We start from the raw sequence: 14,576 nt of genomic DNA, 5'->3' as shown, positions 1-14,576 counted from the left end.
TTATCAGTCAGGCACGCTGCGCGACACGGTCGCACAGAGCATGATATATCGACTTCGACAAACGAGTGCGATGAGAAAGCGTCGAGGACGGCGGCGGTTAGCGATGCATGTGATCGTGAATATGATGCATTTATCCCACGTCGATGCCTGTCTTTTCAGCGTTACGATAATATAACAATCCAGTATGTCCTAAACTATCGAATTTAACCGTTGTGCGTTGTCCATTACTATCCAAGTCGTAATCTGATCGCAGATGCATATATGATTCGAAACTAGAGGAACCAAGTATTAGCGAGCGTCGTTTGTGATACAATCCGAACTGTAAACTGTAATTTTTTTCAAGCATCCGAACTAGTAATTAATTTCGCCAATGTGTAGTTTGCTCTCATGATTTCCCTCTACACTGTATAAGAAGAAGAGATGCAGCTTATTGGATTAAGTAATCGAATTTCTATGACACGGAGCGATAATGACGTCATGTATTTCACCCTATTTCTTGCACCGTGACGCTCAAGCCGTGGCCGAGCCAACCTTCACAGCATCCGAAATTTAGCAATTTAATCGCCGTTCCAAGAACCAATTTTCCATTCCCAGTATCATCCAGTCCGGCGACAGTATATTAAAGACGCAGCGAAGATAAACCTACAGAATGAGCCAGATCAGTAAAAACGAAATTTCGCAGCTCGACGAGGCGTCGCAGATAGAATTACTGAAATTTGTCGAATCAGAAAATGCAAAGGCCAAGTTGCAGTCGAGTATGTATTGTGATATCTGACGTCTAGCCAGTATTGGCGAGGAACTGCTAATATGATGGGATAGGCATTCATGTGTTCACTGATATTTGCTTCAAGAAATGTGTGCCGAGTATTAGTAGCGGCGGCGTGAGTCCTACAGAGTCGACTTGTATGTTATCTGATCTCATATATATGGCTATGTTTCGGTACATATTAGCTAACTTCTGACATAGGTCTTGTATGTTAAGATTGCGCGGGACGAAAGGAATTGTCGACTAATACTTACAGACCAACTGCGTTGATCGATTCTTGGATACCAATATATTCGTAGTGAACAAGTACGCTTGCGTTCTTTTCTATTTCGGCGTCATGTCTAACGGTTTCAAATTTAGGATCTCAAGGTCGATGCAGAAGTAATTGCGGGATGGGCAGTTTACGGGCTATCCTAGAATTTAATTTATTTTGTAATATACTATACTGTACATACTTCGTTAGAATCATGTTTGAATGGGTTGTGAATTTGAAGAATGGGGTATTCCGTTCCAATTACGAAAGCAGGTGGTGCAGTTTGAGAGTAGTACAACATCTGGGTCCCGATATTTCCCTTTCCCTCGTACATAGCACCACATCTACGTTTACCTAAGCTACCAAATCAGTCCCTGAGTCCCATACATTGGAACATAGATTGTGGGCATAAATAGCGCTCCCTATCTGCAGGCAGCGGATATGGACAAGGTTGTAAGTTTGATTTTGTCTAGTTTGACATTGAATCGCGGACGGTATCTGTGGTGGAAAAGTCAGACACTTGCTTATTACTCTACGCCTAACATTGTATGAGAGACGTACAAATGTCGACATCCGAAGAAACGCCTCACGAGCCAGTGCAAAACACCTTGGTCGACACTTGATCTGACGGTGGTGTTGTATATGGAAGGAGATGTCTCTTGTCGACCGTAGTACCAATACGACGAGATATGCAAACAATGTTGTATCAATAGCAAAACGAGCATCAAAAGGCAAAGTGGGACGTATCTACGCCTTGAACTCGTCCGGTGTTCCGGTCGGTCTTACAGGCCGTCAAGACACGCCGTTCCAGACGAGTCAGAACTGCCTACGCCGAAATGTGGTAGTACTACTCTCACAGCATCTCAGCTCGCAGTGGCTATCGTTTGTCGTGCTGATACTCGCCTTCTACTTATGGTCAATATACAAGCGTCGCAGACGACGCGGGAAGTCACCCTCACAACGATAGGAAGGCAAGCTTTCTGATTATATATATTTTGCTTGTGTGGTGTCAGTCAGATTAACATTGGATCGGGATATGATTGTAACGAATTGATTCCCGCGTCAGGTGGGGTAGCTGCGGATGTAAACAAGTCGGTACAGTATGGAAGTTGCCAGTAAAATCGCAGCTAATCGTCTTACGCGGTTCGTACGATCAAATGTAACCCACTCCCAGTCTTAATAATGCCGCTCATCTCTCCAATGTCCAACGCAAATGCAGCATCTTCAAACTCCTTCTGCATCTCGCCCTTGCCAAAAAACCCCAAGTCCCCACCTTTCCGCGCGGAACTACAATCAGACTCCGTGAGCGCTAATTCCGCTAATATGGCCTCGCCGTTCCTGATCCGTGATTCTAACGCCGATAAGATCACACGGGCGTCATCCTCAGACCTAGTAATGTTTTTTTCCTTCCAAGATGACGGCCGACGACTGCCAGAGTGTTTGATCAATAGATGCGAACACCGGATTTTGCTTTGCTGATTGGGTCCAGACGCAGCGCCTGATGGGAGAATGTAAGAGTGGTTTGCCGCCATGTAGAATTTTAGTTGGTCGGCGTCCGTGCCGAGGGGTGGTTCCCAGGTTGATTCGTGGGTGGATATGTTGAAGTAGTATGGAATGTTGTGAGAGCGCGACAGGCGGACTTCCCAGGATGGTGGAAGGCCAGTAGACGGTGTTAGTTGGTGAAAATTTGTTGGTGATGAGAGTGTTGTCTTTTAAATTCTTTTGTTAACTACGGTGGCAATAAGGCAGTATGTTGACGACTTACCATATCGAACCTATCGAAATGAGAGTATATGTGAGTGACAATCGTGATCCCGATTCGTATCGTCCGAATATTATCACAAAACAGTCACAAGACACAAAATTATAATAGCGACAAAGCATACGATCCAGACGTACGTAAGTTCGACGACCTCCCTATGATGACTGATATCATAAATTGCTGATTGAATCTGTGTCGATCTCACCGGCCCTGATTATGAGACCACGCGGGTGAGAAATACCCTAACCCAAGCTGGAAACGACTCCTCGCAGATTCTGTTCTTTCAGTGGCGCAGAAACCCGCCCTCGACCGGGCGGCCATAATCCATAATCAATCAATACGGAGCTACTAAGCAGCGACCTCTTATATTATAGGGAATGTGTAAATTTCAGCCTCTTTACAAAGCACAACTCCTTGTTCCAAGCGCAACGATGCAGTGACAGCTGAGGCGTATCAGGGACGAGATTTTGTTCGCGACGGTACAATACCCTTGCGATTGCGATCGCTTGCCGTTAAGTACGACACCCTTACTATGTGTCAGATATCTTCGCAGTTTCCTGTTATCCAGTTGTCAGGAACGTGCCTGGATATGCCACCTACGAGGCGGTGGCGTATATATGAGCACGCAGTACAGCCCCCTGTTCGGCGGTTCCGAGTCCAAACTGGCTTGCGGCCCCACCAGATTCGGCCAAAACTAGGCTGCTTATGGCATAGCCAAATGAATCGAACCCACGCCCTGGAATGAACTTGAGTCCACGATGGGTAATACAATATCGAATTGAAGTAATTGGTCACAGAAATGAGATTCAGAAGGCATTTCATACTGTGGGTGTATAGCTGCTGATAGCTTATAGCCTAATGTTTTATATGCATCGCGACTCGCGAGATAATGCATTCAGAACTGGAACAGTGTCGCGGATTTATCAGATAAGTGATCGGGTCTGGAACTTTCTAATGAGAAAGTTCATCGGCATATCTTACCCGACAGACAGTCTTTGAGTCTGGGTCTGGGTCCACCGAGGGTCAGCTAGTTTGCCAGGGATGTCTGCTATGTTGTGTGCGCGATCTCGGCAAAGCCGGCCCGGAGGCATTTTTCTTTAGCCGCAATTGGAGGAGGCCATCGCTAGTGTTACCAGCTGATAGGCGCCTTTCGCTACATACGTTCATCGGAAACTAGCGCAAATGGCTAGATAAGTTAAGAATAGATGTCATATATCGTATTTGTATTATCGAGTTGTAGAAATAAAAGTTGCGCGTATCAGGATGAACAAAAAAGAAACGATGTGCGGGTACTCCTCGCTATCGGCACAGGGCTAAAGCCTAGTTACAGCCACCATCGATAGTGAGTCGCTTCGCCCGCATTTACTACCAGCTCTGCTTTGGACTCAGATGACCACCGTCACTCCACTCCGGCCAGTAGCAGAAGACACGCACGGAACTGATTCTTGCATCAGTGGTCCCTTCTCCTCTCTTCATCGCTTTCTGCTCCAATCCCTCTCCATCGTACATCGTCAGCAATCATGAAGGAGAAGGGATACAACCCAGAAGAACACGACATATCGACTTCGCCAGAAGACCGCGCGCGTCTGCTCACGTCTGACGCTGTCTCGCTGCGATCGACATCTTCTACACCTGGGTACTCATTCTTCCGCAATCGAATCTTCTCCTTCGGCTCGAACAGTGCAGAGCCAGCAGATGCAAACCGTATACGGACGTCGCCAGCCGACGCCACGCAATACACTGGACTCGACGAGACGTCGGCGTCAGATACCTCAACAATATTAGGTGCTCCGCGCAGAAACAGGTCTGGAGCCCAGCTACATTCACGACATCAACATTCGCCAGGCCAATACGGTGCCCTGGCATCATCCACATCGCTCTCGTCATGTGCCTCTCAAGTACCTGCACAGCTGGAAGTCGAGTCGCTGGACCCACGTCTTTTTTCCGAAAATCGCACTGATCGCTACAAAGCTAAAGCGAAGTACTACCTCAAATACTACTTCCCAATCTTGACTTGGCTGCCAAGTTATCCAGTTAAGGCCGTACTAGTCACCGATATATTAGCCGGCCTGACAATCGCCAGTTTCAACATGCCGCTGTCATTGTCGTACGCTCGAACGCTGTGTTACGTCCCCGAGCGATATGGCCTGCTTGGCTTTGCATTCCCACAGCTTGTCTACGCGTTCATGAGTACTGTGCCGGTCATGATCACTGGTCCAGAGCCTGGTACATCTGTGATGGTGGGTCAGGCAATTACGCCCTATATTTTCGCCGGTAATCCGACTCCAGAGGAGGTCGAAGAGCGGGCGATCATCTATGTCGCCTTGATCACATTGGTTCATACGATTGTGTACATGATCATGGGCTTTTTGCGACTTGGATTCTTGGATGCACTGCTGTCGGCTGGTTTGTTGAGAGGATTTCTTGCCGCTGTTGGCATCGTGCTAACCATGGACACTCTTATCCCGGCGTTGGGCCTGTCGCAGCTAGCCATAGATACTGGGGTTAGCACGCAGCCTGCTGCGATGAAGCTTGCATTTATCATCACGCACCTTCCCCAGGCTCACGGTCTTAGCGCTGCGATTTCATTCATCTCATTCGGCATCATTATTTTCATGAGATGGTTGCGATCTAGGTACGCAAAGCAGTACAGATTCCTTGTATACGTTCCCGATATTCTTATGATCATCGTTTTCACGACCATCATGGCCTGGAAGCTCCGATGGGACCAGCAGGGTTTAGTTATTGTCGGCCAAGTTGATCGTCCCAACATTGAAATGATGTCGCCTCTTACAAAGACCACAGTCGGCATGTTCATGGATATTCTCACGTCTGGTGTCATTATCTCACTGCTTGGTTTCTTCCAGACGGCGGTCGTCGCGAAGAACATCTTTCCCGACCCACCAACTGATCCTCGCTATGCACCGCCCAAGAATCCTACACCATCAGCCAATCGTGAGCTCGTGGCCCTTGGTTTCGCGAACTTGCTGGGTACGTTTATGTTCTCCTTGCCGTCAATTGGTGGTTATGGTCGAAGCAAGGCGAACAAGATTGCCGGAGCGCGGACGCAGCTCTCGTCAATCGTCTTCGCGCTCTCTACCATCGTCGTCACATTCGGTCTGCTTCCGTTGATCTACTACCTCCCACGTCCGACCCTCGCCGCCGTGCTAGGTCTGATCTGTCTGGCGCTGTTGGAAGATGCACCCGGGGACATCATCTACTACTTCCGCATCCATGCCTGGGCTGACCTTGCGATGGTCGGCCTCGTCATCGGCGTTACGCTAGGCGTCTCTCTTCAGCTAGGCGTGACTATCGGCATAGGCATTTCCGTCATCCAGATCTTAAGCCACGCAACAAAGCCGCGGATCCAAGTCCTCGCGCGAGTACCAGGCACCGCAAGCACATTCCGCAACGCCGACCGTCCGTCTCATGATGTGTCGGAAACTGATCTCGGCAGTCTCGAGCACGTCCCTGGAGTCTTACTGGTCAGAATCCCGGAGCCGTTGATGTTTGCGAACACGTCTGAACTCGAGCAGCGGCTCAGAAGGTTGGAGAGATACGGCACTATGAAAATGCACCCGTCGCTTCCGGCCACGCGGCGGGGCGAGCAGAATGTTATTGTGGACCTCGCGGGAATGTCTGCGTGCGATACTACCGCGGTGAAGGTCCTGTGCTCGATCGTCTCGACGTATAGAGCAAAGGGAAAGTACGTCCTTTTTGCGCGACTCGTGAGCGAGAGAAGTATGAAGAAACTGTTCAAACGTGCGGGACTGAACAGATTGCTCTCATATAACGGTCATCCGCCGGCGTACTTCCAAAGCATCGACGAGGCATTGGAAGCGCTCGACGAGTGCGTATTCGAGACACCCGGATCCTGGGTCGAAGAGGACGATATTTCGGAGCCGGAGGAAGAAAAAGCACTCGACGAAGATGATTTAGTCGAGAGTGTCGGCGAGTTGGAGACGGAAGTCGAAAGCGTCGAGGACGAAAAGGTCATCATAAAGAGGGAAATGGTCTAATCATTCTATTAGTTATTATTCTTCATCCTTGGGCATAGGTTGTACATATGTATTATCAGGTTTTGCTTCAGTTTTCTATTTTAGTTGCATGAAGGGATCTAAGTGGTTAAATTTCTTACACTGACTATGCACGGTTATTACTCATAGTGTTTTGGTGTGGTCTATTTCATTTCTCTCTTGACGTCATGATTTAAGTCATATTTGGTTCGGGTAGCGGGAATGGTTTATCATTTGTTGAATATTATGGGTCTATTGATTGGTTCAAACATAAACAGTATGAGCAGGTTGTCTATCATTAATTAAAACCGACGATTTTCATTTAGATTTTCTGGTATATGTGTTTGAAACGCTGCGGAGGTCGACCAGGGTCTTGGAATAGCTATTCACAAATTTCGTATTGAAATATTACCCTCATTGCCTGATATGTCCTGATGATGTATGTCGTCGTGTTCTCACGAGTAGAGGAAACCAAACCCTTGGCTTAGTCGTCAGCGATCTCCTGGCATCGACCGAGAACAACATCCACAAGTATGCTTGATTATCTCTGTCGACGACGGACGAAATGTCGAAGGCGAGACGCAAAGTGAACAGGAGTGCGCCGCCGAGAAAAAAGGCTTGCCAGCAGTGCACAGAGGCAAAGGCTCGATGTGGTTTGGAGAAACCGGACTGCTTCAGATGCAAATCCCGAGGGGTTCCCTGTGTCTACGGCTCGCCCAGTGCAAACATGTCACGGACGGTCCTGACAAGCAATGCTGGGCATCAAGATGGGAACAATGGACGACTTGATTTAGGCTTCGGTCAGCCTGTCAATGGTGTCGGCACGCCTTCGCAGTCATCGGCGAGCTCATTGCTTCAAACAAGTGCTAGCTTGGAGCCCACGTCCACGGAACCACAGAAAGATACATCTCCAAGTTCAGAATATGAACCATCGGTGGACAACAAACTAGATTTCGCTGCCCTGGATCTATGCTCGACCACCGATAGCTCGCAAATTCGCAACCGGTGGATGGAATCATTTCTGCCTTCGCCAAGCCAGCGACCGAAAATACTCCAGGAGTATACCGTCCAGTACTTGTCGTGTGTCTTGAGGACATATCCCAAATGCATGCTTCGGCCTAGTGGTTTGCCTCCCATCATCCATCCCCTGCAATTCGCAGGCGACCAGGTAATGCCGCTACCGCTTGCCAACTGCTATAGTTTAGTGCGTCTGTGGTATGGACGAGCAAGTGGTAGCGAGTCGATAGTTACGACAACAGTGAAGCAAGAAATGGAGAGACTACTTCAAGAAGTATCGCGCATTGCCTATCTAACTCAGTGCTGAAGCTGATATGGTTACAGTATCAATCCTATGACCAGATGGAACTTCTCGCAGCCTTCCAAGCATATCTCATCTACGCGCTCATGGCATACTTTTCTCCGGTGCAGGGGTACTGTCTAGTGGACCACACGACGTTAGTGAGCCTCCAGGAGCTGGCTTGGCGGATATCGCTCACTGGGTTGGTCTGTACGGCAGAGCTCTCGCACTCGCGGCCAAAATGGGAATCCTGGATCGTGGCCTCTGCCAAACGGCGCACGCTCTACGCAATGTACCTTTTCCACAACGTCTTCAATTCCATCTGCCAACTCCCCAACTACGTTGCAGAGGAACTGCACGATCTTCCTGTGCCGGCAAGTAAAGCCCTGTGGGAGGCTAGGACAAGAAAGGCCTGGGAAAGAGAGTATGACTGCCATCTCTCGACGTGGCAGGGCAATGAACTTTGCATTTCAGAATTGTGGCGCTCACCAGACACGGGCTCGTCGGAAAGGCAAGACCGGATCGATCAGTGGATGCAAGGTGTCGACGAATTCGGAATGGCACTCTTTGCTATCACCGCTCATATACACGGGTGCTGAAATCTGGTCGCCGTCAGTGTTTTGGTGCGTGGGCAAAATGGCCGTCAATAGAGACATTGACATTCAAACTTTAATCATCCAGTATCCGACTGGCTGAAAGGTCAATCCTCTAATTGACAGTCACAGGCATAGTAGTGTCTATTGCAGTCTTGTCTACTTGGTTCTTAACGTCAAGTCAGTTAACCCATCTAGTCATCCTTGTGCTTGACAAGAAACGTACTATCAAGGTTTCCTGTTGGTATTCAAATGCGATTATCGGTATTTTGTTACATACTTGGATCTTAAGGGCATATTACTGTCCTGGCGCGAAGCGAAGCACCATGGAGCTCTACCATCAGTATGGTTACAGCATGATTAATATGATACAAAACTCAAAAGATACAATTCACTCATGAAGTTGTGGGGCAACACTGATGGGAAGTCAATCGCTATGGACATATGGACACGTTCAACTGCCAGACTCTGCTTCTCTCTTCTCTCGCAGGCGCCGGCGGCCTGCGCCGTAGCTCATCTGCAGAAGGACGAGCCCCAGGGCCACCAACATGACGCCAGTGAAGACGGTGAAGGTCCAGCCCACGGTAATCGCATTGACAATTGGCAGCACCGTTCCAGTACCCGGTGCTCCAAGTAGGCAGCGCGCGAGATTAAGCGCGGCAGAGGCCGAGGCACTGCGTCTTGGGAAGACGTCGACAAGAAACGTCGTGATGACGCTCTGGCTCGAAGTGGCGGCCCAGCCAACGATGAACGTGCAGATGATCGGGACAGCAATGCGAACTTCCTGGTCGATAGTCCAACCGAAGCGAGAGTTGAGGCGCACTGGAGCCCGCTCCAGAGCCAGACCGTGCGCAGACGCGCTCTCTCGAGACGAAAGAACTCTGGGCTACCGATGTAGCGATCCTTGTTGCGGCGGTAGTCAGAATCAAGTAACTTGCCGGTTGTGAGGGTGCCGATGATGCAGCCGACACCGTTGGCGATGAAGGTCAGACCGATCTGCATCTCACTAAGGCCATAGGTACGCTTGAAGAGCGTGGACATGGCGGTTATTGTCATTTGCCATACTGTGTAAAATATGGAGAGGAAGACAATGGCGAACGTGACCTCCAAACCGAAAAGGATTCGCAGTGGGCTGAGAAAGTCGAGGTCGGGTCTATTGTCGGACGATGACGGGGATACGGCTTCGGCTTCCATTTTGCAGTTGACCCGAAGCCAACGACCTCGGATGCAGGACAGAGTCGTCGCAGCGAGGCTCGCGGGACGTAGTGACGCATTTCCCACAAGTGGACGCAGTGTTTCCGGTAGAAAAAGAGTAAGAATGATTAGGAAAGCTCCGCTGTAGATAGCGAGGAACCAAAAGATGGCCTTCCAGCTTACATTCTGTGAGAGCGCCCCGCCGATAATTGGCCCTACAGCCAAGGGTATCAGAAGTCCGGCCTGGAACATGCCCATGTATCCGCCCCTCACTTCGCGCGTAGTAATATCGGCGAGGACGCCGGCGCCTATGGCGACGGTACTGGCGCTGCCCGTGCTCTGCAGACAGCGCAGAATGACGAGCTGGTGATAATGACGGGTTTCGGCAAGTCCGATGCAGGCTCCGAGGAAGATGGCAAAAGTGCATATGTAGGTGATCCGTCGACCATGGACGTCGGCGACGGCGCCCCAGATCGTGGGCGAGAGGCCCTGGAATATCATGTAGGACGTTACCGTGAGGTCGATCAGCTCAGTCGAGACAGACAGGTCAGCGGCAATGGTCGGGATCGAGGGGAAGTAGATATTAGAGACGCAAATCCAGAAAAGGTGGCCGCGACGGACACGATGGCGACGATGAGGGCTTTTTGGCGTTGGCTAAAGATACTGTTTGGAGCCGGATGATTTGGGCTGTCGGCCGCTTGGTCTGGTATTTGCTCATGGCGAGTGTCTGCACTCATCTAGTTCTTCAAATTATCACGGAACACCTGTAAGACGACGGACAGGGTTCTGGTGTACATATATACGTATCCTCCATCGGCGCTATTCGATGGATTTGGCAGCATTTTCAGCATTTCAAATTTAGATGTTGAGCGCCGGTACCTTTGCCGTCGCCGGAGGTCCAGTCGACGGCTCCGGAATTCCGGTCGGCGATGAGGCTATAGCAGCCTCCTATCCCGCCTTAAGTAAATGTATCGCTACTAGAGTTAGTTTCATAATTTCTCCCTTATATTGTTAACGTACATAGCTAAATAAACGTAGTATGTAAGTGTCCAACTAGGTAGCGAGCTTGCGTCTTGCGCCGGGGTGGTGGGCGGCTGAGATTGAGTCCTCGGACAACCGAGGTCTGAAGCCTTTGCATGGATGCTAAAGCATAACAGATACACAGTTCCCCCAGAGGATAGAGTAGTCGTTTCAACTCAGTGCTTCAACGTTCGTGTAATTATTAATGAAATTAATCCAGCGTCACTGCGTTGAACAGCCAACGCTGACATTACCTCAGGGCCTGCGGCTCATTGATGTTTACTCGCCTCTCGGATCGAGTTGCAGCATCCAGGAATACGCACACGGGAATGGAAGGCAAGCCCGTTAACGGTCGGTCCAAAGTATCCCAGGGTAGCCTTTGGTTACTCTTGTGACCTCAGGCCTCTTGCGTCTGTTTGAAAGATCATTGCTTAGAAACGGCATTGCCTTGGCCATGGGCCAGGGCGGCTGACACGCAGCGCAATTAAGCTTCCGAGTCCAACCGCGGGGGTGGAGTAGACGTCCACCTTGGCAAGAAGAAGATAAGCTTATCATTTGATTGACATAATCTCAACCTTGTCTTTATATCACTTGGAGTTTGCTTCTGCAGATCTGATCGCCAACCCCCGATTCACTAAGTTGTCGAGAAAATGCAGCAGCACGACAGCACGGAATAACAAACAAACCAGGCGCAAGTTCTTTGACTACTTAACCACTGCACAGTTTAAACTAGTGCGCCAGACGCGTCGGCCGTGTATTGTTGCCTCTGCTTGCATCTAGATGTAAACCGAGTAAAGCTATTGTATAATGGCAAACCACCGAGTTAATTGTCCGAAATGGTTGTGGCGCCGCAGCAACTTGGCGTGACCCTAACCACAGGCGTGCCAAGATACAGACGTCGATGACGTTGCCGATCGCGGTCGACTCGCGTGCAAGTGTGAATGCCTGTGTATTTAGAAGCCTGACTGCGTATATCTGCGGCCTAACAATTTGCCCCAATGAGCGAGGATAGTCTCGAACGAAACAGATACAACAAGCTTCCGGGGTATCGCTGAATTGCGAGGCGAAATAATACGACCAATAGACGAACTTCTGCAGGCCGCCGATTAAGGTAGGGGCTGTGCTGTGAATTTGTAGTGAGACTAAGCAACGTCATGTACAATGATGTAGAGCTAAACCTAAAATCCTTTGGTGCGCCAATTATAAACCATAAGCTGGAATGTGCGACGGGTTATCGCATGAAGACTAGCCTATCCTCACGCTGGACTCATTTTATCGATGTTAAATCATTCTAAATTTGTCCTTACTGTGGTTATTGCACTGTACGCGGCAGCGACCTTAACTCTTACTTTTATCTGATGGCTTTGGCCCCGGCCGTCTATTCTCGAGTTAATCTTTGCTGGAAATACGCCTCCAGCATGAATCGTGCCATTGTGTTTCCCAAGTCAGGTCGTATCAAGTACCTCTTTCTCGCTCTCGCCGCATGCTTTGTCATAGTCTTCACTATCGCGAGCTATGCTTGGTTGCATCCCTGGCATGACGTGGGCCTCTCGGTGCCTTTCCAGTCATTCTTCTTTTCAAAGTCGACTTCTGGCGTCGTGTCCACAGCGTGGAATGAATCTCTTGCCTTCGGCGAGGTGCTATACATCAGCATGCCCTACCGCACTGATCGTCAGGACGCAATGGACCTCCTCTCGTCCATGAGTGGTATCAAGCTGACGCTCATCGAGGGCGTCAGTGGTGACGACATCAACGCGAAAGCGGTCCCTGATAATGCGGATCTAAAGCCATCGGTGTTGGGGTGCTGGCGTGCCCACGCAGATGCGTGGCGCTACGTGATCGACAATAACCTCGAGACTGCTCTTATACTTGAGGACGACGTACGTTTGCTTGTGGCTACAGAACTTGCTTGGTTCACATTTGCTAACGTCTCGCTGATTAGATCGACTGGGACAAGAACATTCACCAAATATTCCAGGACCTGAGTGTGCAGATGCAAAACAATAAGCTCCGACTCGACCCGCCTACTGACCACGAGCGGACTAGCGCTCCGTATGGGCTCGACTGGGACATACTCCTTATGGGACAATGTCTCGACATGGCTAATCCACAGCGCCTCGATCTCGTCCAAGTGTACGATGATCCGAACGTGCCCTCCCGAAAAGATACACAGGAAGTGTTCCTCAAGCAAATGGAGGACCTCGGAGTCGCCGGTGACGATGTAGGCAAGAAAAGACTGCTTTCCCCCGCGTATGGGCCAGCCTGCACAATGGGCTACGCAGTTACCCGCAGGGGCGCCCAACGGCTCCTGCTCAATCTCTCGTACATGGGTCTGCGGGGACCGGTCGACAATGACATGGCATGGACTCTGCAGGACGGAAAGATTCGGGGGTATACGGTTACGCCACCACTGTTTACTGCTTGGCGGGTGGGTGGACAGAAAGACAGTGATAATGTTACACCGGACCAGAATCAGCCTATAGTCGGGAAAGGAAATAAGGGCGGCACGAGCCGGAATCTAAAGAGTAGCGCTAGGATCGCGATGGTGAAGGAATTGGAGATGCACAACTGGGTGGACTACAACAATCGAGGGACGGTTGAAGAGCAGAAAGAGAAAGGGAAGAGTTGAAAGGATTGGGAAGGAGGGCTTCCAAAGTTTGAACTTCGTAAATCCGGACATTTTTGGATATGATTGACTTTGGGTGCTGCATTGATACAAGTATTTATAGTTGCTTGATTGCAATAAAGTTACGGTGCGAGTTACTATTGGGGTTCTGGTCAGATTGTCTGAACGTGGCCTCAGGATGGGCACGATAGAAACAGCGCAGGCGATTGTAGCGACAAGCTGTGTGTTTTCGTACACATAGTGAATCAATTAGCTCTCTATGCTTGCTGGTAACTGCACTGCAGTAATCTGCTGGAGTCATGCCTCGGCGCCTCGAAGTACGCTAGGTTGTTCTACCAACAGATGCTTCTCATAGCATTCGCTTGCTCAGAAGGCAATTAGCATTCTCCGCAGCTTCGCGTTTGGAAAGGAAGAGTGCGGAGCAATTGAGCTCTGAGGTGTGAAAGTCATTTGAGCTGTGTATCCTTGCAACTGCTGAAGAAATATCTGGCGGCAGCCAACAGGGTATCACACGGTCAAGATTTCTAAGAAGAAGGAAGCATCTGGAGATGCAGAAAATGAAGATATTGATGCTGACTCTTTGATCAAGCGCTTCGAGGACGTCGAGGTTTGTGCCGCGAAAGTTCAGGAACAGAGGTTGCAGGGAGCATGAGATTTGATCTCTCTAGACCTTGGATCTCTTAGGAATACGGGCTGTGCTGGAATCCAAGAATTCCGACCAAGCGATGTGATAATGAGGAGCATTCCAAGCGCGACTGTGGGTTGATTATCATCAACCTGGAAGCGACAGTAAGGCAAAAAAGGTACAGCCTGGCAATCGGGAATGGGTTACGGTAATCCAGGGTGTCAATTCCCAGGGCTGGACGGTACCGCCGTACGTCATTGTTGCAGGGAAAGACCACCTCGAGTCTTGGTATCAAAACAGCGGATTTCCGCCCGACTGGGTAACCGCTGTTACTGAGAACGGTTGGACGACGAATGAGAAGGCATGGATTGGATTCGGCATTTTGAGAAGCATACCAAGCCCCGAACTGTGGGTAGTTACCGTC

At 49.7% G+C, this 14,576-nt stretch overlaps 6 protein-coding genes across 6 annotated transcripts; 4 read left to right on the top strand and 2 right to left on the bottom strand.

Annotated features, from left to right (window-relative positions):
* The first annotated feature begins 530 nt into the window (after nt 1-530).
* On the top strand, nt 531-1,523 carry POJ06DRAFT_252167 (Tim10/DDP family zinc finger-domain-containing protein). The gene is made up of 5 exons (XM_056187488.1): nt 531-755; nt 820-905; nt 956-958; nt 1,023-1,072; nt 1,127-1,523. Exons 1-5 carry the CDS (start codon nt 650-652, stop codon nt 1,149-1,151), a joined length of 270 nt encoding a protein of 89 aa, XP_056043701.1. The 5' UTR covers nt 531-649; the 3' UTR covers nt 1,152-1,523.
* A 547-nt stretch (nt 1,524-2,070) lies between these two features.
* Nucleotides 2,071-3,052, bottom strand: POJ06DRAFT_100293 (uncharacterized protein). The gene is made up of 2 exons (XM_056183903.1): nt 2,785-3,052; nt 2,071-2,728 (listed from the first exon to the last, which is right to left on the bottom strand). The coding sequence occupies exons 1-2, from the start codon at nt 2,785-2,787 to the stop codon at nt 2,156-2,158; spliced, it is 576 nt and encodes a 191-aa protein (XP_056043700.1). The 5' UTR covers nt 2,788-3,052; the 3' UTR covers nt 2,071-2,155.
* A 1,059-nt stretch (nt 3,053-4,111) lies between these two features.
* On the top strand, nt 4,112-7,211 carry POJ06DRAFT_252160 (sulfate transporter family-domain-containing protein). The gene has a single exon (XM_056187487.1). It carries the CDS (start codon nt 4,302-4,304, stop codon nt 6,798-6,800), a length of 2,499 nt encoding a protein of 832 aa, XP_056043699.1. The 5' UTR covers nt 4,112-4,301; the 3' UTR covers nt 6,801-7,211.
* Nucleotides 7,212-7,251: 40 nt separating this feature from the next.
* Nucleotides 7,252-8,947, top strand: POJ06DRAFT_100250 (uncharacterized protein). The gene is made up of 2 exons (XM_056183902.1): nt 7,252-8,088; nt 8,139-8,947. The coding sequence occupies exons 1-2, from the start codon at nt 7,363-7,365 to the stop codon at nt 8,691-8,693; spliced, it is 1,281 nt and encodes a 426-aa protein (XP_056043698.1). The 5' UTR covers nt 7,252-7,362; the 3' UTR covers nt 8,694-8,947.
* Nucleotides 8,948-9,141: 194 nt separating this feature from the next.
* On the bottom strand, nt 9,142-10,618 carry POJ06DRAFT_281370 (major facilitator superfamily domain-containing protein; the record flags this gene model as incomplete). Its single annotated transcript, XM_056189945.1, has 5 exons — nt 9,142-9,509; nt 9,545-10,220; nt 10,242-10,370; nt 10,395-10,409; nt 10,499-10,618. The coding sequence occupies 5 exons, from the start codon at nt 10,616-10,618 to the stop codon at nt 9,142-9,144; spliced, it is 1,308 nt and encodes a 435-aa protein (XP_056043697.1).
* A 1,701-nt stretch (nt 10,619-12,319) lies between these two features.
* POJ06DRAFT_196892 (uncharacterized protein) lies at nt 12,320-13,530 on the top strand (the record flags this gene model as incomplete). Its single annotated transcript, XM_056185049.1, has 2 exons — nt 12,320-12,781; nt 12,844-13,530. 2 exons carry the CDS (start codon nt 12,320-12,322, stop codon nt 13,528-13,530), a joined length of 1,149 nt encoding a protein of 382 aa, XP_056043696.1.
* Nucleotides 13,531-14,576: the final 1,046 nt, after the last annotated feature.

The sequence above is a fragment of the Lipomyces tetrasporus genome, assembly GCF_029532465.1.
Source record: "Lipomyces tetrasporus strain NRRL Y-64009 chromosome Unknown POJ06scaffold_5, whole genome shotgun sequence".
Lineage (NCBI taxonomy): Eukaryota > Fungi > Ascomycota > Lipomycetes > Lipomycetales > Lipomycetaceae > Lipomyces > Lipomyces tetrasporus.
The sequence above is the reverse complement of the archived record's forward strand: the minus strand, read 5'-3'. Positions and strand labels throughout refer to the sequence as shown.